The following is a 16,463-nucleotide window of genomic DNA, read 5'->3' as shown; positions in this document are numbered from 1 at the left end:
TTTTGGGTTCAAGGCTTATAAGGCCCTAAAATTGTATGTGGGTGGGGGCGGGTGGGGGAGGGTGGTGAAGAAAAATATTTTTGGGAAAAATGACAAATTCCTACTTCCCCCGGTATAGCATTCATATCTACATACTTACAAAGTATCATGTTTTGCATAAACTTTGATTTTGCATAAAGAAACACCGCGCGATGTGTGTTGTAAGGGTGCATACTACCAAATTACTGTCCCTCATCATTTATTAGACATGATAATCATCCCTGAAAACAGAAACATACAGTCATGCAGCGTAGGCCTACACTTAAATAGTGTGAAACATGTGTTTGAGCCTGAGGTATACTAGTAGGCCTACTAGTCTCAGGTTAATTATTGAACAAGAACACTAATTTATGCCAGGATACACCCCATGCAGCCTACGCCTATACGGTAGGTCTGACCGAAAGTATGTAATTTTGCATATGCAAAATATCATATTTTGCAAAGGTATGTGGTTTTGCACGCAGCACCGGCAATGCCGGCATGCTGCAGGACTACTCTGCAGGATCATGATTAAATTGAGAAGTCCGCCATCATCCATCGATCTGTTTCAATTGGCAGTTGGTTTGTCATCTGGCAACTCTGATAACGATTCAGATTGCCAAAATTCAGATAATTGCCAATTTAATAAAATATTAAGTAAAATGTAATTAAAATTGAAAGATATATGATATTTATAAAAGGGTATAATTCTCAATACCCTCTCACAATTTACATTATACCGGTTTACTTCCACATTGTTTTTTTTCTCAGTTAAAACTGAATGAAGTTTATAAAAATAAAAAGTAAATAACGTATCTCTAGAAACACTTCAAAAATCCCCAATCCCAATAAATCATTCAAGCTCGCGATTGTCGAGTGAATGAGTTCGTAGTGTTACTGTTGGAATGGAGGTGTGTAGCATTTGGTAATTAATTTGGTCAATGGAATTTTAGAGACATTGGTAGTAATCTGTGTGATTTATCCATATCAAGGAAATATAGGATCCCTGTCGGATTGTAGAACTATTATTTGCGAAGGTAAGTCATCGTTAAATTTATGAAGAAGATTTCGTTGACAGTCAGGTGCCAAGTCGACAGTGTCTACCATACATGATTATGTACTGTGACAGTATGTATGTGTACGACTGCACTGTACGAATATAATGTATACAAATGTATACCGAAATAGGGTCTCGATGACTTGTCTCAAATATCATAATACTATCATATATATAGGATTTAGGATTGAGCGTTTGGATGGAATACGGTAAATTTGTAATAAAAATCCTAAAGCACTGGAGTGACTGGACTATACATAAAATAATTGTGCAGAGCTAGACTCGCTTGACAGTCCTATATATACGCCGTACCTATGTATATTGAGGACTGGCTTACGCCATTTTGGATGTCAATGGGAAATACACACTTAACGATTTGCGCCGGTTAGAAACTTGAAAAAAAATCTTTAAAATTTCATCAATGTATATAAAAGTGGTACCAACGGTATTGTGCTTGCTAATTTAAGACTCGGTTGAAACAAAATTAAGGATCGAAAGCATTTTAGTGTCCAAAAAGGCAAAATTATCGTCAAAGTTCTGCGAAATCGGCACCCTTATGAAGGGTTCAGAATTGAATCGGGAAAGAAAATATCCGATCTTTGCGATCAAAAACACAAAATTACAACTTTAAACATACTATTGGCAAAAGACATTATTACCAAACAATACAGAATAGAAAATTTGACATCATTTTCTCAAAATATTGAAAAAATTTGCTCACTAGACATCGAAAAAGTACGCAATCCAATTCCCGTTCAAACGCGTGGGAAACTGAAAGTGCGATAATCGTGACTATGCAGAGCTACATTGTAAAATACGGTACTACTGATATTGTACTAGCTATTACTAGTACCATGCTATGGGTACTGAACCACTTTTAATGGATGTTTGCGAGTTCTGTAAGCATGTTTAGTATACATCCTAGGCTCAACGATGTCAACAATATATAGCTGCATGGGTTTATAATTATCAGTTGGTTTTGACCATTGATGCCATGCATTTTGTAATTTATTCAGCCTACAGACAGGGGACCTTCATTTACATCGATCTGCAGTTTTAGCATGTTGGGCCTGGGTTTAGGTTTAAATAGAGGACAAACGAAGGAAGTGGTTTGGTTAAATATATATTTTTATAGTATCATGAGTATATGGTATGCCCCAGCGGAAAAAGTGGAGGGTGCAATTCCCCCTCCCTGGCTGCACGTGCACAGCTGTTGGTGTTGGTGTCAGAGGTGGGACTGAATAGTATTGTGGAATTGTGGATAATACAACCGTGTCGTAGAAAATTATTGGCGTATTGGGGCAGAGAAAATGATGACTGCCGTGCGTCAGCCTGGGTGGGGTTATTTAGTCGCTGGGTTTATTTGGGGGAGGAGAAATGAGCAAAATTTGATTGATTGATTGACAGTGAGAGAACATTTTACTGGACCGCAGTCAGGCCCATACGCCCAGGGGGGCGGGGTGCAGATTTTGATAATGTGGACCTTTTTCGGGGGCAATTTTAGGAAAAGTGGACCTTCTCAAAATTTGGACGACTTTAACCATAAAAACATTAAAAAAAGGAATGTTTTACTCACTACACTCACAAATGTTCGGTTTCACTCCTCCTGCTTATGGGCCTGGCAGCAGTGCATGGACAGTACCGTAATACTGTATAGGGCAGGAATGGTACATGTATAGCATCAATTGAAGATTGGTGGCAGAGGTGGGATTTTTAAAACCACTTGTGAGTGATGGTGGGATTGGTTACAATTAGTGTAGCTGTTGCCAGTTAGTAATTAGCAAATTGAATCATTGTTGAAAGTGACATTATAATTGAATTACTGGTGGCATGTAAACATTTCAAAAAAAGTAAGTAACCCCCTAAATAATGGCCATTTTTCAAAACGGGCTATTGTATTACAAATATGTAAAATGCGTTGGAAGCAGAATTGATTTCTGCGCATTTTGACACCTCATTTGATACCGTACGATAGCCCAGAAAACGATAAAACACTGGTCAATTTAATGTAGTGAGGTCCAGATTTGAAAGTTGCACTTATACAATACAAATTTTGACAATACAAAAACACTCAGATATCATTATCATTACACAGATTTCCTTCCATTACACTGAATACAAAATCAATACAATTTACTGCATCTTTCAAATCTTGGGTTACATTGATTTTTATGTACGCTGTGACGTCAATATTTAGGGAGGTGTCAAAATGTGCAGAAATAAATTCTGCTTCCAACGCATTTTACAGATTTGTAATACAATCACCTGTTTTTGAATAATGGTCATTATTTAAGAGGGTTAGTTACTTTTTTTGAGATGTTTATTTAGGTCTAGAGGGAGGAGACACTAGCATCTCTGTGAGTATTTCTAGATGCTATGTATTTAGACTGCAACCCTACAGATCTGCTAATTTCAATCCCCTTTCATTTCAGTTTTCCAGTTCCTATGCTTCCCATGACGCAGATCCTCCAATAATTGTATGCTATGTCAGCCTCGATACACTAATCTGCAATTGTGACACGATCAAGAGGAATCAGCCGGATGTCGCTAACATTGATTTTGAGATATTGCCAAAGAAAGTGTTAAAATTGTTTTGTTTTCTATTGTTTTCAGCGATTGATAAAGTGACGTAACTTTACAAAGAAAAGTCGTATCAACTTGGGCTTTTCAGTTTCTGAAAGCTCTAAATGTCCTCTTTAGAATATATTGTAAAACTCATTTTCGACCAGGGTCGACATGTGACTCATTCCCCTTGATCATGTCACAATTGTGAAAATAAGTGGGAGACAGGAGCCTTTTGACCTCAGGAACTATGAAATGGTCCTGGTTCCATCTCAATTTTTAGTTGACCAGGGGACAATTTTTTCATAAAACTGGCCCCCTGAATAGTGAACCAAAAATATCAAATTCAAACCAACTAGTGCTTATTTAACTCATCCAGCACTTCTATATTTTTATTGGCCCCTGGTTCACTCCAAATCTTGATGAACCAGGGGCCACATTTTTGTCAAAGTGGCCCCTGGTTCAAGCTCTCTTATTTTCACTCTTGTTTATCTGCACTGTAAGTAGTTTTATGCAGTTGAGAAAATCAGTTCCAAAGGCCAAGGTCTGCTTTTAAAAACTTGAGTGCTACCCAACCCCTTGACCTTTCACCTGCCCCCTCTCCCTCCCACAATCATTTTGACATGGATGGGATTGGGATTGTCAGGATTTTGTACACTTTGTCTTTCGGTGTAATGTTTTGTGTGTAAACTCCAAGGGTCAATCTACATGTATCTGTAATATTATGGTTTTGTGGGTTTATTCCGAATTGCAAAAAATGCAAGTTAAGTCATGTGGTCAGTGCAGAGATACAATGTACATGAGACCATATATATCCCTGGTCAGTGCAAATAATCTGCTGTTCAGAAACGTGATGTACTGCAGTACAAGTTCTAGTTATTTATATACATTTGTAATTGCTTACAAAGTATTTTATACCCAGCTGTAGTATGCCCCTTAAAAGTCATGAGTAAGTGACTATTAAAGTGAACAGGAAGGAACATTGTGCTATTCCAGTTTAAATACATACATCCCATGGAAGACACAACCTTAATCTCCCACACAGGCAGTGTGAAATTTCAAATGGAGTTACCTGAATGAGTGGCTCCATTTGAAATCTACACCCCCTGTGTGGGAGATTAAGGTCAATGTCTTCCATTGGGGTGTGTGGAATTCAACTGGAATAGCACATTGAAGCAGTGAGGATATATGTGATCCAGACCCTTGTTGTAGGTGGATTGCATGAAGACCCTAGTTTATAAATACAAACTTGAAAAGTACATTTTTGTGAGCTCTTTTTCATGTCCCCCCCCCCCCAGATGACTCAGATTTGTGGACATGTAGCTTTATTTAGTCAAGAGTGCCAATGGATAGATTAGATTATAAGAACGATAAAGATTATGTTTTAGCTGCACTGCAGTGAAGGAGTTTTGTAGAATCTGAAATTAGTAGACCTTGAATGAAAAGATAGAAATAATAGAAGTTTCTTACAAAAATACTCAGAACATACATGTAGATCTATTCTTGTTGAGTGTGACGTTTTCATCTTGATAAAAAGTCAAGCATTGTGATCTAATAGTTAGGGCGTTAGTCTCATGAGTGCAAGGTTGTGGGTTCGAAGCCTGTTAGGATTAACATGTTGTGTCCATGGGCAAGGCACTCTGTCTTATATTGCTTAAAAGTCCCACTCCACCAAAGTGTAAAATGGGGAGCTGTAAGGGGCAGTTGTCATACCAGCACTATTATTGTTGGTAGCCAAATGGTGTAATATAACCTAGTGGCAGTAGAATTAAATGCAAAGCTCTTAAAGTCCCACTCCACCAATGTGTAAAATGGGGAGCTGTTAGGGGCAGTAGTCATACCAGCACTATTATTGTTGGTAGCCAAATGGTGTGATATAACTTAGTAGCAGTGGAATTAAATGTAAACAGCTTTGAATTTGATATCCTTTTTAATTACAGTACAAGGCTCCCAGTGTGAAATAAAAATAGTCACAAAATTATAGAAGTTGAGAATAGATCAGTTAAAGCGTGAGTCATTTTCCCATTTAATGCAGTACTTCCATCATCAAGGCACAGATCCAGGGCCAAAATACTCTCATTGTCATTGGCACAATTCATTAACCCCCATTCAACAATAATATCTGAAAATTTGACCTCAAGTTGTGGAGTATGAGTTTTTGTACCCAACACATTCAAAGTTCAAACTTTAATGGTGTGTGTGTGAGCATGTGCATGATCCTTGTGATGTACTTGACTATTAAATCTGTATTATTAGGGAACTTGCTTGTTAGTGCTACCTATATGATGTGATGTTTTGGTCTAGAAAATGTCAGAGGTCAAATAAGAAATTTATTTATTAGTATGTATACATGTAAGGGAACACCCCAAAAGATTAATGCCATCCTAAAACAAAAATGGTTTTGTTAAGAGAATGACCCTCCTCCTCCTCCCTCCCTCCCTCCCCCCTCCTCCCTCCTTCCCTCCTTCCCTCCCTCCTTCCCTCCCTCCCTCCCTCCCTCCTTCCCTCCCTCCCTCCTTCCCTCCCTCCCTCTCTCCCTCCCTCCCTGTAACGTAAGAGTGAAATATTGAAAATTCAAACCTCATAAAAACAACTTTGACCCATATTTTAACTAGTTTTAACAAACATACTCGGACTTTTTGACCCTCCTACATGACTGTACATGTAGGAGTACCCCTTGACTTTCATGGGATGTCATCAAACTTTTGGTTTGTTCCCTAATGTAAACAGGAAATTTGGTTGGGGATGAGGCTGTTGGAAGTTTGCCATTGGGTTTTATTTGGTTCAATTGCTGTCACGGATGGCACTGCGCATAGATAGAAATAGTATGCTTCTACATGTACCTACGTAATTCCATGGATTTATTCTGTATTTGTGTCAAGACTTTGAAATGTGGACATAATTTATTTTGGGATATTTAATCAAGAGATGGGATTAGTAATCGGAAATTGGATATTTGAAGCGCATTTGTACATGTATGTACATGTTCAATACATTTAGGACCAGCTACAAAATGTATATATGCACAGAAAATATTTGTAATTAGTGGATTTGACCAAGAAGAGAGAATTTGGTTCCAGAAAATCAATATTGGATTTTGTTATTCTCACCAGAGAGTGGATTTAGGGTTATTTGAACTTGGATAATTTGGATATTCGCTGGACCTGCATTTTAAAAAGTTTGCAGGGACTTCTGAAAATTGTATTTTCTAGTAAGTGCTTACATTACATTGGTAGAGACAGTGGCAGCATCGTAACTTTTTGCATCAGGGAGTGTACAAAAAAATGTGTAAAAATAAAAATGTAAAAATTTTGTCCCAAATATTGGAATTGTCAATGATTTTTGGTTCTGATGTGGAGGGGGCAGGTAGTCAAGTTAAGTGGGAATGTGGGCATGGTCGGTCATCTCGTCAACTTTCACAATAGAATATACCAAAAATGGCTCAAATTGAATGCATTTTCAACATCGGAGCTAAAAAATGCAGCCATTGGCTACTGGTTCTATTATGACATCTGTCTTAGGAAAAGCAGGGGTGAATATAACCTGCACAAAATTAAAAAAAAACAGGGACAAAATGAGGAGTTCAGATGCAAAGCCAACGAAGGCCATTTGCAATGCGTTGGTTTGCGATGCTGATATATCGATTACTTTTTGCCGCAACTCAACGCAACTCTTCACATTTCAAGTTTAATTCAACAACTCTTCCTATACCTTTGTACAGGAGCCAACCGTTGTTAAACCGTGATGAACCCACACTTTGACTGAAGCGATACGCATAAACGCGAAAGCGAGAGCGTAAAATTAAATCATGCCTGGAACCTTTGTGCGTATGCCAGCTTACAAGTTGAATTCAGTATTTTTCAGGTAGCGGCTAAACATTGCCGTTTTATTCTGTAGTTTTATTGCTGATATCAAAAGAGAAATCATCGAAGTTTTTGTAAGGCTGAGTGGCAATGATTACCTGACATTCCTCGTAAAATAATCGTGAATTATACGATATTTAGCTTCTTTTCGTTGATGAAAGGGATTCAATCATGTTTCACCGTTGTTCATCACCGTTTGTTCATCACTGCGTCCGGTAGCGCTGCGTGGTGTGCCGGCTCGGGCAGCTAAAGCTGCCCTCGCAAGTAAACCATGCAGACGACGCTGCCGCATCGTTGTTAAACGGTGATGAACAACGGTGAAACATGATTGAATCCCTAAATGTATAAACTTTATTGCGATGTCGCAATGCAGTAGTTTGCAGTTCGATAACGCAACGCATCGCAAATGCGGTGGTAGTATGAACGGACCTTTAGGCTACCAATATCTATATAATGCTAGCTTTTAATTGACACCCTACTTTAAAAAATCCAATTAATATTTTTGAAACCATGATCAAAAACAGTATTACAGTATGTATATTTTGTTATTAGACTTGCGCGCGCGTTTGTAAAATCGCACAATTTGACAAAAAAGAAATGCAGAAATTTTTTTTCTTTCAAAAAAAAAAAAAAAAATTTTTTTAGTTTTTCCAGAAAAGTCGGGAATAAAAAAAATCGCATTTCGCATTTGTTTTAAATTTCTCGTTACCTTTATGACAAACCTTTTTTTTTGGCCTTATGTCTTTAGTTGCCTATATCTCAAGGCAAGGAGTATGGATACAAAGTTGATGTGTTTTCTCAAATTTTGAATACATTGATTTGACAAAAAAGAAATGCAGAAATTTGTTTTATTTCCAAAAAATTTTTTTTATAGTTTTTTCCAGAAAAAAAATCGCATTTCGCATTTGTTTTTAAATTTCTAGTGAGCTTTGAGACAAACCTTTTTTTTTTTTCTTATGTTCTTTAGTTGCCTGTATCTCAAGGCAAGGAGTATGGATACAAAGTTGATGTGTTTTCTCAAATTTTGAATACATTGTAGCTGATGCAATTGAATTCTGTACTTTTTTTGCAGGGAGGCGTACGTTGTAGAAATTATTTCTCATCAAAATGCCGTCTCGTAGGAATAAATATAATCTAGTGGAGGATGCGTACGATACCAGGATACCATTACACAGTGAAGATGCTTTCTCACATGGAATACACTTTCAAGCAAAGGTGAGTGTGATGGGGAGAACTCGAACCACTGTGTAAATCTATGGGAAATTCACCATATTGAATTGTCACACATGACAACTGTTTGAGAGTTACAAAGGTTTGCTCATGCAGAATGTAGCACACATTTTTTACACATTCAGGGCCACGAGTTCATCTTGGTTTGCGAGAAGAATCAAAATCCATCATAGTTATGAGGTTTTGTGATGTGTGACTATTTTCTTATGTATTTGATTGTTTTTTACTTGATATTTTTGCCTTTACCTCAATTTCAAATTTGCCGTCTTTGTCCCCCATGGACCATACTGTGTCACAATTGCACGATTGAGCTCCATAAGTCACTGGAAGGTGGCTGGCGCATTTGTGAGTCCAAATGGCATAGCGCTCCATAAGTCGCTTGAAGATGGCTGGTGCATTTGTAACTCCAAATGGCATAGCGCTCCATAAGTCGCTGGAAAGTGGCTGGTGCATTTGTGAGTCCAAATGGCATAGCGCTCCATAAGTCGCTGGAAAGTGGCTGGTGCATTTGTGAGTCCAAATGGCATAGAGCTTCATTAGTCACTGGAAGGTGGCTGGTGCATTTGTGAGTCCAAATGGCATGATGCATTCTGTTACATATAGGATGGGCTATGTCATCATAAATTTACGGATGAATGTAGAAGATATGAGCAAAATTGGGAGGAAAATCAATTTATCGATGTTGAGAGGCCAATATTGATTTTTTTTAAAAATCCTGATATCGGCGGTCCTTTGCTTTTCAGCGTACTTTTCATAGACATAGAATAACACGATCGCACGACCGAACCTTGACCTTCAAAAGCTGAGCCTGTCCCCTGGGTTTGAACCGTAAGCGCTGGTATTTGCGTAGTACGCTCGACGCAAATAACTGTGCGTACCCAAGTTGGCTCTCATGATCGAGAAGTAATTATTTTGGCGATAATTAAATGCGCCAGTAAACATAAAAATCTGAAGTCGGACAAATTTTTAAAAGCGCAATTAACACTCTTATCAAGGTCCCCTCCCCTCCTTATCGGTGCAGTGGTATGTTTTTTTGTTTTTTTCTTTCTCTGATTTTACCAATGCCAAAACCCAATTATATTGATGCCTTTTAATAGTCTACAGTAGTACAAGATTCAATGTCAATCTTTGAACCAGTACCAATTAAAATCTCGGTGTTCACATGACTCTTCATCTCTCTCCTCTTCTCCACTCATCCAAAACCTATTGGAGATGAAGCATTGTGACATGGCATTCTTGTGGAGACCTCTCTGGTAGCTAGCCGGAGGCTAATGAGGTCCAATTATTTCTGTGCTAGACATCAACACAGACATTGATCATTGGGGTCTAGTGTGTGTGTTGTAAGGAATTTGTAGCAGATGTGTTCAGTATGGATGTGAATCAGTTATATTGTTGTGTAATTGTGTGTGCTGAAAATTCCACTCTTAAGTGAAATTTTACAAGTGCTTGTGTGAATAAGTTTTAAATTGTTCTACATTATGTGTGTTCCTGTGTTTGCTATAATTTGAAGTTACAACATCAAATTTTTATTACGTAGCCTACATCCATCTCTTAGGTCTGGAGCTGAATTTACAGTCCCAGTGCTCATTGTGTTGTGATGCATAAAAAGTGATGGGAAAATTGCCTGTTTTTGCAATGGATCGGTTGTCACTTTTACCTCAGTGGACTACCAGGCATTATGTTTCTGCTAGCTGTTTGGAAGGCCAAGGGAATAAATCCCTTATGGAATGGTGAAAAACTAGGTGCGAAAATAGCAACACACACCCCTGATATGATTCCCTGAGAGTATGCCAAGTATGAATTAATAATAATTTTAAATATAGCACAATAAGACCCTTTCCTGTGAAAATTCACTCCTGGGACCTGAGAACGCATCAGGTTTACTAGACAGCCAACTGCCACTTGATGGCATTTTGTGCAACAAAGTTTTATAATACAATATCGTCAATATGTAGACCAGTATCTGCGTGCTAGCCACAGGCTTCAAGTTTTGAGATATTTTCTCAAAATATCAAGAGCTACCTCAAGAACCACTGAACTAATACTAGGCTTGTTTGTACTCATTATAATGCATTTCTCATGCTTATTCCAAATATGGTCATGTAAATGTTTAATTCTGAATTTTTTTGATTTTTAAAGAAAATTTAAAATTTGTCGTCTGCAGCAGACACCCGGGTGAAGTGAGTTAATGAAATCATGATGAAATGTAGCTCAAACCTGGTTTTCGGATTACAGTAAAATGCGAATGTTTTGGGATTAATTAATAAATATTTTCCTGTTTTGTCAAAATATAGCTCCATCCCAGCTCCTTTCATAGTTGTGGAAAACTAACTTAGGGCTCATATTGAAATACCCTACCACGTTTTCACACAGAAAGAAGGCAGGATTCCCTCGCTAAGCGCCGCACCTCAGGAAAGCTCGGTCATAAAACGGATGGATTATATGCATCAGTGATACACCCTGCCCAGGAGTTTAACAAAAGAAGGCTAGCACAGGAAAGCTGCAGGATGGCGCACACCTTCCTGTGTAAGGGAATTTCAATATGAGCCCTACAGTAATAAAAGTTGACTTAAATAATTGTTGGAAATAAGAGCCAAAACATGTATTTTTAAGCTGTTTTTTGTGTACCATGACAATCAAGCCTGAAGACTTGTACAAAGTCTGGTATCATTCTCTGCGCTCTAATTTTTTAGCAAACACATTTTCTATTCTATTTTATAGTCAATTATTAAAATTAACATAAGCTTAAACATAGACTCAGTACACCGGTCGATCTTACCGCTTCCGATGTTGATTAAGATACTTCTTGCATCGATCCCGAGATGCGGAAAAACCAATAGTCATTTTGTCCCACATAAATGAATAAATAACAAAAACCCCCGATCCCCCGGCGGACTCACCCAAAAGGTGACGTCACACCATATGATCGCCTTATCCTCCTTGGTCTCCGACTGACACAGACGTGCCTATCGATTGTTCATAGCACTGTGTATCAATTTCTCGACCAAGGCGAGATATACGGTTGTAGTTTCACACCTTAGGTAAAACCAAACCGGTATTGTTCGGCTGAGGATAGTTTTGACGGCATTTTCTGGCGAAAAAGTGACAAAAACGATCCAAAACTTAGCTACATATCGTGCCTCCGCTTGTATACGGGACACACGAGCAATTCAAAATGGCGCTCGTTGACGCCATTCATTTTGTTTCCCACGTAAAACAACCATTGCAGCCTGTAAGTTACAATAGATGTTTGTACATACACATTGTATTTCATGTACGGTAGGTTATTGTTGCTATGTTAGGGTGATTACTCTATCGTTATGTCTTCATTACCGTCCAATAAAGACGAGTTAATCAGATATTCATACGGTGGGGATTGGTAGGGACCCGTCTGACATTTTAGTAATAAAGTTAGCCAGTCCTTACTTTACCACTAACGTTAGCGACCAGCCTCCGTGCTCAGGTTTGCTTACTGGGCTTGAGTCGCGTGTTGGGGGGGGTAGCCCCCCCTCCCTTTTCTCCTCGCTTCACCTCGGCCCTGTCGGGCTTGCCCTTCCCTGGTGACGGAGCGGGACCCACACCGCTCTGTTTCACCCACAGGAGTGCTCACGATCTTCTAGATGTCTTTCTTTTGCTTAGGACTCTCCGAGTTCCAGCTTGACGATTGGGATAGGCTCCGTCATCGCCATAAGACGAAGAAGAAATCTACCAAGGGCACTGGTAAGGTCGACACGGTGGATTCTGCTGTGACAGCCCCTATGGGTCATGGCAGGTCTGCTTAAGGGGCTCCGGTCCCCGGACAAGCAGGCGGTTCCTTCGGGACTGCTAAGCGCGTCCAAAGGCTCAGCAGCCAGCGAAAGCACTGACTATACGTCGGAGCAAAGTAGCAGGCAGCAGAGCGGTAACCACCAGCGAAAACCCTAGCGGGTTTTGCAGCAGGAGGATACCAGTCGACACGGTAGATTCTGCTGTGACAGCCCCTATGGGTCATGGCAGGTCTGCTTAAGGGGCTCGGTCCCCGGACAAGCAGGCGGTTCCTTCGGGACTGCTAAGCGCGTCCAAAGGCTCAGCAGCCAGCGAAAGCACTGACTATACGCCGGAGCAAAGTAGCAGGCAGCAGAGCGGTAACCACCAGCGTAAAACCCTAGCGGGTTTTGTAGCAGGAGGATACCAGCCCTCTAGCGAAAATCCTCACGGGTTTTTAGCAGGAGGACACCCGCCTGTTGCAGGCATGTCTCACGGGCTCAAACAGCCACAGTAGTAGCCAGCGACGGGCAGCATGCAAGGGTACCCGGGCTTGCCTGGGTTGAACCCTAGCATGCATGGGTTCAGCAGAGACGATACCGCTGCTAACGCTGTGGGTGTAGTCTTAGCAGAACCAACTGGGGTTGTCACACGGCAGCGTTCCATGGCGGGACCGCCGAAAGTGATACCCTGGGCCCTAGAATAGCTGCTGGCTGTCCACAGGGACTGGCTGGCGATTATTCAGGGGTTGGGCTCGCAGTCTCTCACGGGACAGCGACCCAGGTGCATTCGGTGGCAGCTACAAAGACGAAGCTACGGCTTGACTTCAGTGGTAGCCGCTATGCACCCGCCCATAGCTGCCGTGAGTGGTCCGCCACACACAGCGACCTTTGGGCGAAGCTCTAGAGGGTACAGTAAGTAGCTTGAACAGCCTAGCTGATCAACAACCCACTTATGTCCTCGAGAGCCAGCGGAGCGTGGGTGATCCATTACCGTCAATGGGTCAATTACCCTCTATCGATCACTGTCAAATCAACTGGGCATAGCTCCATTGATTGACGCTGCCTATTCAGGTGGCGAGGTGATTGATCGGGGGTATGCACGCTCAGCTACCCGTGGTACTAGGCAAGCTCCCTCTAGCCAAGGGACAGCCGGTATAGCGGGGTACCCATACACACGGCTAGATCCCCTTGCGGGGAACGCAGTGAGGCATGGGTACAGCGGTACCCAGCCGAGAACCCCACTCGGGCCCCTACCGTCGCACCGCGGAGGTACCACGCCAGCACACAGCTTGATCCCCAAACAGGGAACGCAGTGTGGCGAGGGTACAGCGGTCCACAGTTGGGAACCCTCACGGGTACCCACGCTGATACCGCACACGGTACCGCAGCACTCGCTTTAGTCGCCACAGTCTCTGTGGCAACAAGGGGAGGCGGTGCTGGTACTGCAGTACCATGGGGTTACCCTGGTGGCGGATCCTTTCAGGGTCAGCTGCCGGCGGGGTATGCCCCGTGGTACCCGCCGCAGGGTGTTTCTTCCACGGCCTAGCACCGTGGCAAGTGTCGCCTAGCGATGGCCACGCAGTTCCAACATCAGCTGTTGACCAGGCCAGCCGGCATGGGGCTAACCCAGATCTTGATCAGGGTAGGCCCCGTGCTACTAGCGCTAGGACGACGGCTGCGAGAGCATGCGGACCCAGTGGTGCCATGGCGGATACCTCAGGGTCTTGCGGGAGTACTCCCTCTTCTGCTGGCAGGTAGTCGGCGAGCCACACAGTGGTTATGCCTTCTTACCCGCTTTCAGATGCCCGTCCTCAGTTACCGTCATCATCGGAGCATGATACGGATACTGTGGGCGAGGGAAAGGAGTCGGAAGCTGAGTCCGGTAGTGACATCACTACAGTCTCCTTCCCCGCTGCCCCGCGAGGGGAGCAACAGCACTGATCTTCCTCCGGACACCCCCTAAGGGGGAGTCCATGGAGGCGGACCAGGGGATCCTTTCAGTAGGATGCTCAGCTGCTGCTTCCTCACAGGGGACGCCTGCACTCTCATTCCCGCAAACCTCACGGGTAGATATCGAGGGCTGTCGAGCTCAGTAGAGCTATGACGCCGCGTGCTTGCACGCTTCCTCTGCGATGTAACGCGGGAGGACCACGGGACCTACCTGAGGGGATCCGAGAGGGACCCAGATGTCGTCAAGCGTATCACGCCAGACAACATCTGAGCTCTTCCATGAGGTGAGCCTATTAGCGGTGCTAACAGCTAGCCTCAACGAGAGCTCCATGGGCCTAGCCCATAGGGGTGTCCACCCAAGCGCCCTGGGAGGGCCTGCCACTCCAATCGCTCAACGCGATGGAAAGGCAGGGTCCTTTTTTTTTTTTTTTTCCTTCTGCGCTACGGTGGAGGACCGTGCAAAGAAGCTACCAACGGGAGCACTCTGAAGAGGTCGGAAACTGCCCTTACCATGGGTAGGAGCTCCGACTTCAGCAGGCCGTGCACCACCAACAGTACCCGAGCCCACTACCTCTGCAGCACCCATTTCTGGGAGGCGCAAGGGTAGCACAGGAACAGCTGGCAAGCCCGAAGAAGAGCAAGCGCTCTTCCAAGGGAAGCTAGGCAGAGCATTCCTGGGGGCTCAGCGGTTTTTCCACAGGGGATCTCCCAGTGGATCGACCGCTTATGGCTTTCACCCAGAGGTGGGAAACCATCTCTTTGAGCGCCTGGGTATGGTCAGTGGTGAGTGGGGGTTACAGACTGGCAACCCAGTCTCCCCACATTCGTCTGCACATTTCAGAGGTCCACAGTAGTGCCCTCAGACGGCCCCCACCGCCGGGCACTACTGACAGGGATCACACAGCTTCTCACGACGCGGGCGATTGTCCCGGTCTACCCCCCGTTCTACGGGTGATCTTGGAGCCATTGGCTCCAAGGAAGACCGGCGACGGGAGCCCCATCCGAACCGCAGGCTGTTGAACACGTTCTTCAGGCCCAAGAGGTTCAGAATGGGGACTCTCGCCTCGGTGCTAGCCTGCCCCATCAGGGGCATGGGAACAGCATCGCTAGATCTCTCGGACGCCTATCTGCATATGCCAATCGCCTCTCAAGATCGGAGGCATCTGCGCTTCTAGGTACAGGATCAAAATTACCAGTTTTGATACCGGCCAGCCGGCCTGTCCATCTCTCCCAGGATGTTTAACACTCTTGGTCAGAGCGGTGGCAGCGTACCTGAAGCACAGGGGTGTCAACATCAGTTGCTACCTGGACGTTTGGCTCATATACGGACGCACTCCACTGAAGACTACGGGTCTCATGGGGTTGATAGTCCGTGAGGGTGCGGGACCCTGGATTTTTTTGATCAGCTCAAAAAAGTCCAGCGTGGTCCCGACGCAGACACCACTATTTGTAGGGGCCCAGATCACCCTCACGGAGGGGTTCGCGGTGCTCTCACCCGAGCGGGTGACGAACATGGTGCGGTGTGCCTGACTCTTGGCCGAGTCTCGGGCAAAACCCGCTGTGGCATGGATGAAGGTGGTAGGCCTAATGGCCAGTATGGTAGACCTCGTACTGTACTGCCGTTTCTACGTTAGGCTTACCCAACTACACCTTCTAGCCTGCTTGCAGGCCCAGTCGTCACCAATCTCCCTCGCGGTTCCGTTGTCGGAGATCGCGCGAGAGGAACTCTGGTGGTGGACCCATCAGCCCAATTTGACCCAGGGTGTCAGGTTTCCTGCACCCCCGGTATGTCACGTAGTGACGACCATAGCGTCAAAACGGGGCTGGGGGGTCCACATCCACGGAGACTCCGTCTCAGGCCTATGGGGGCCATAGAGACAGAGTTTCACATCAACCTCCCTCGCTTACGAGGAGGTGATCGTGGAATCACATACCGTTGTCCTGACGGATAACACAACCGTGGTAGCCTACCCCAACAGACAAGGGGACTCCGGGCCACCACGATTGAGCCTGCATGCACGACACCTGATAGGGTGG

At 43.5% G+C, this 16,463-nt stretch overlaps 1 protein-coding gene across 4 annotated transcripts in view; it reads left to right on the top strand.

The window, feature by feature from the left end:
• Nucleotides 1-890: 890 nt before the first annotated feature.
• Nucleotides 891-16,463, top strand: part of LOC140140146 (carboxyl-terminal PDZ ligand of neuronal nitric oxide synthase protein-like) — a 372,750-nt gene continuing 357,177 nt past the window's right edge. For all 4 annotated transcript variants that reach the window (XM_072162003.1, XM_072162001.1, XM_072162002.1 and 1 more), the window contains exons 1-2: nt 891-1,055; nt 8,573-8,715. In XM_072162003.1, the coding sequence (XP_072018104.1) occupies nt 8,608-8,715 (108 nt within the window). In that variant the 5' untranslated portion in view covers nt 891-1,055; nt 8,573-8,607. The remainder of the gene's footprint in view (nt 1,056-8,572; nt 8,716-16,463) is intronic.

This window comes from Amphiura filiformis, chromosome 18 (assembly GCF_039555335.1).
Source record: "Amphiura filiformis chromosome 18, Afil_fr2py, whole genome shotgun sequence".
In the NCBI taxonomy this organism is placed as follows: Eukaryota; Metazoa; Echinodermata; class Ophiuroidea; order Amphilepidida; family Amphiuridae; genus Amphiura; species Amphiura filiformis.
This window is presented reverse-complemented; position numbering and strand designations above follow the sequence as displayed.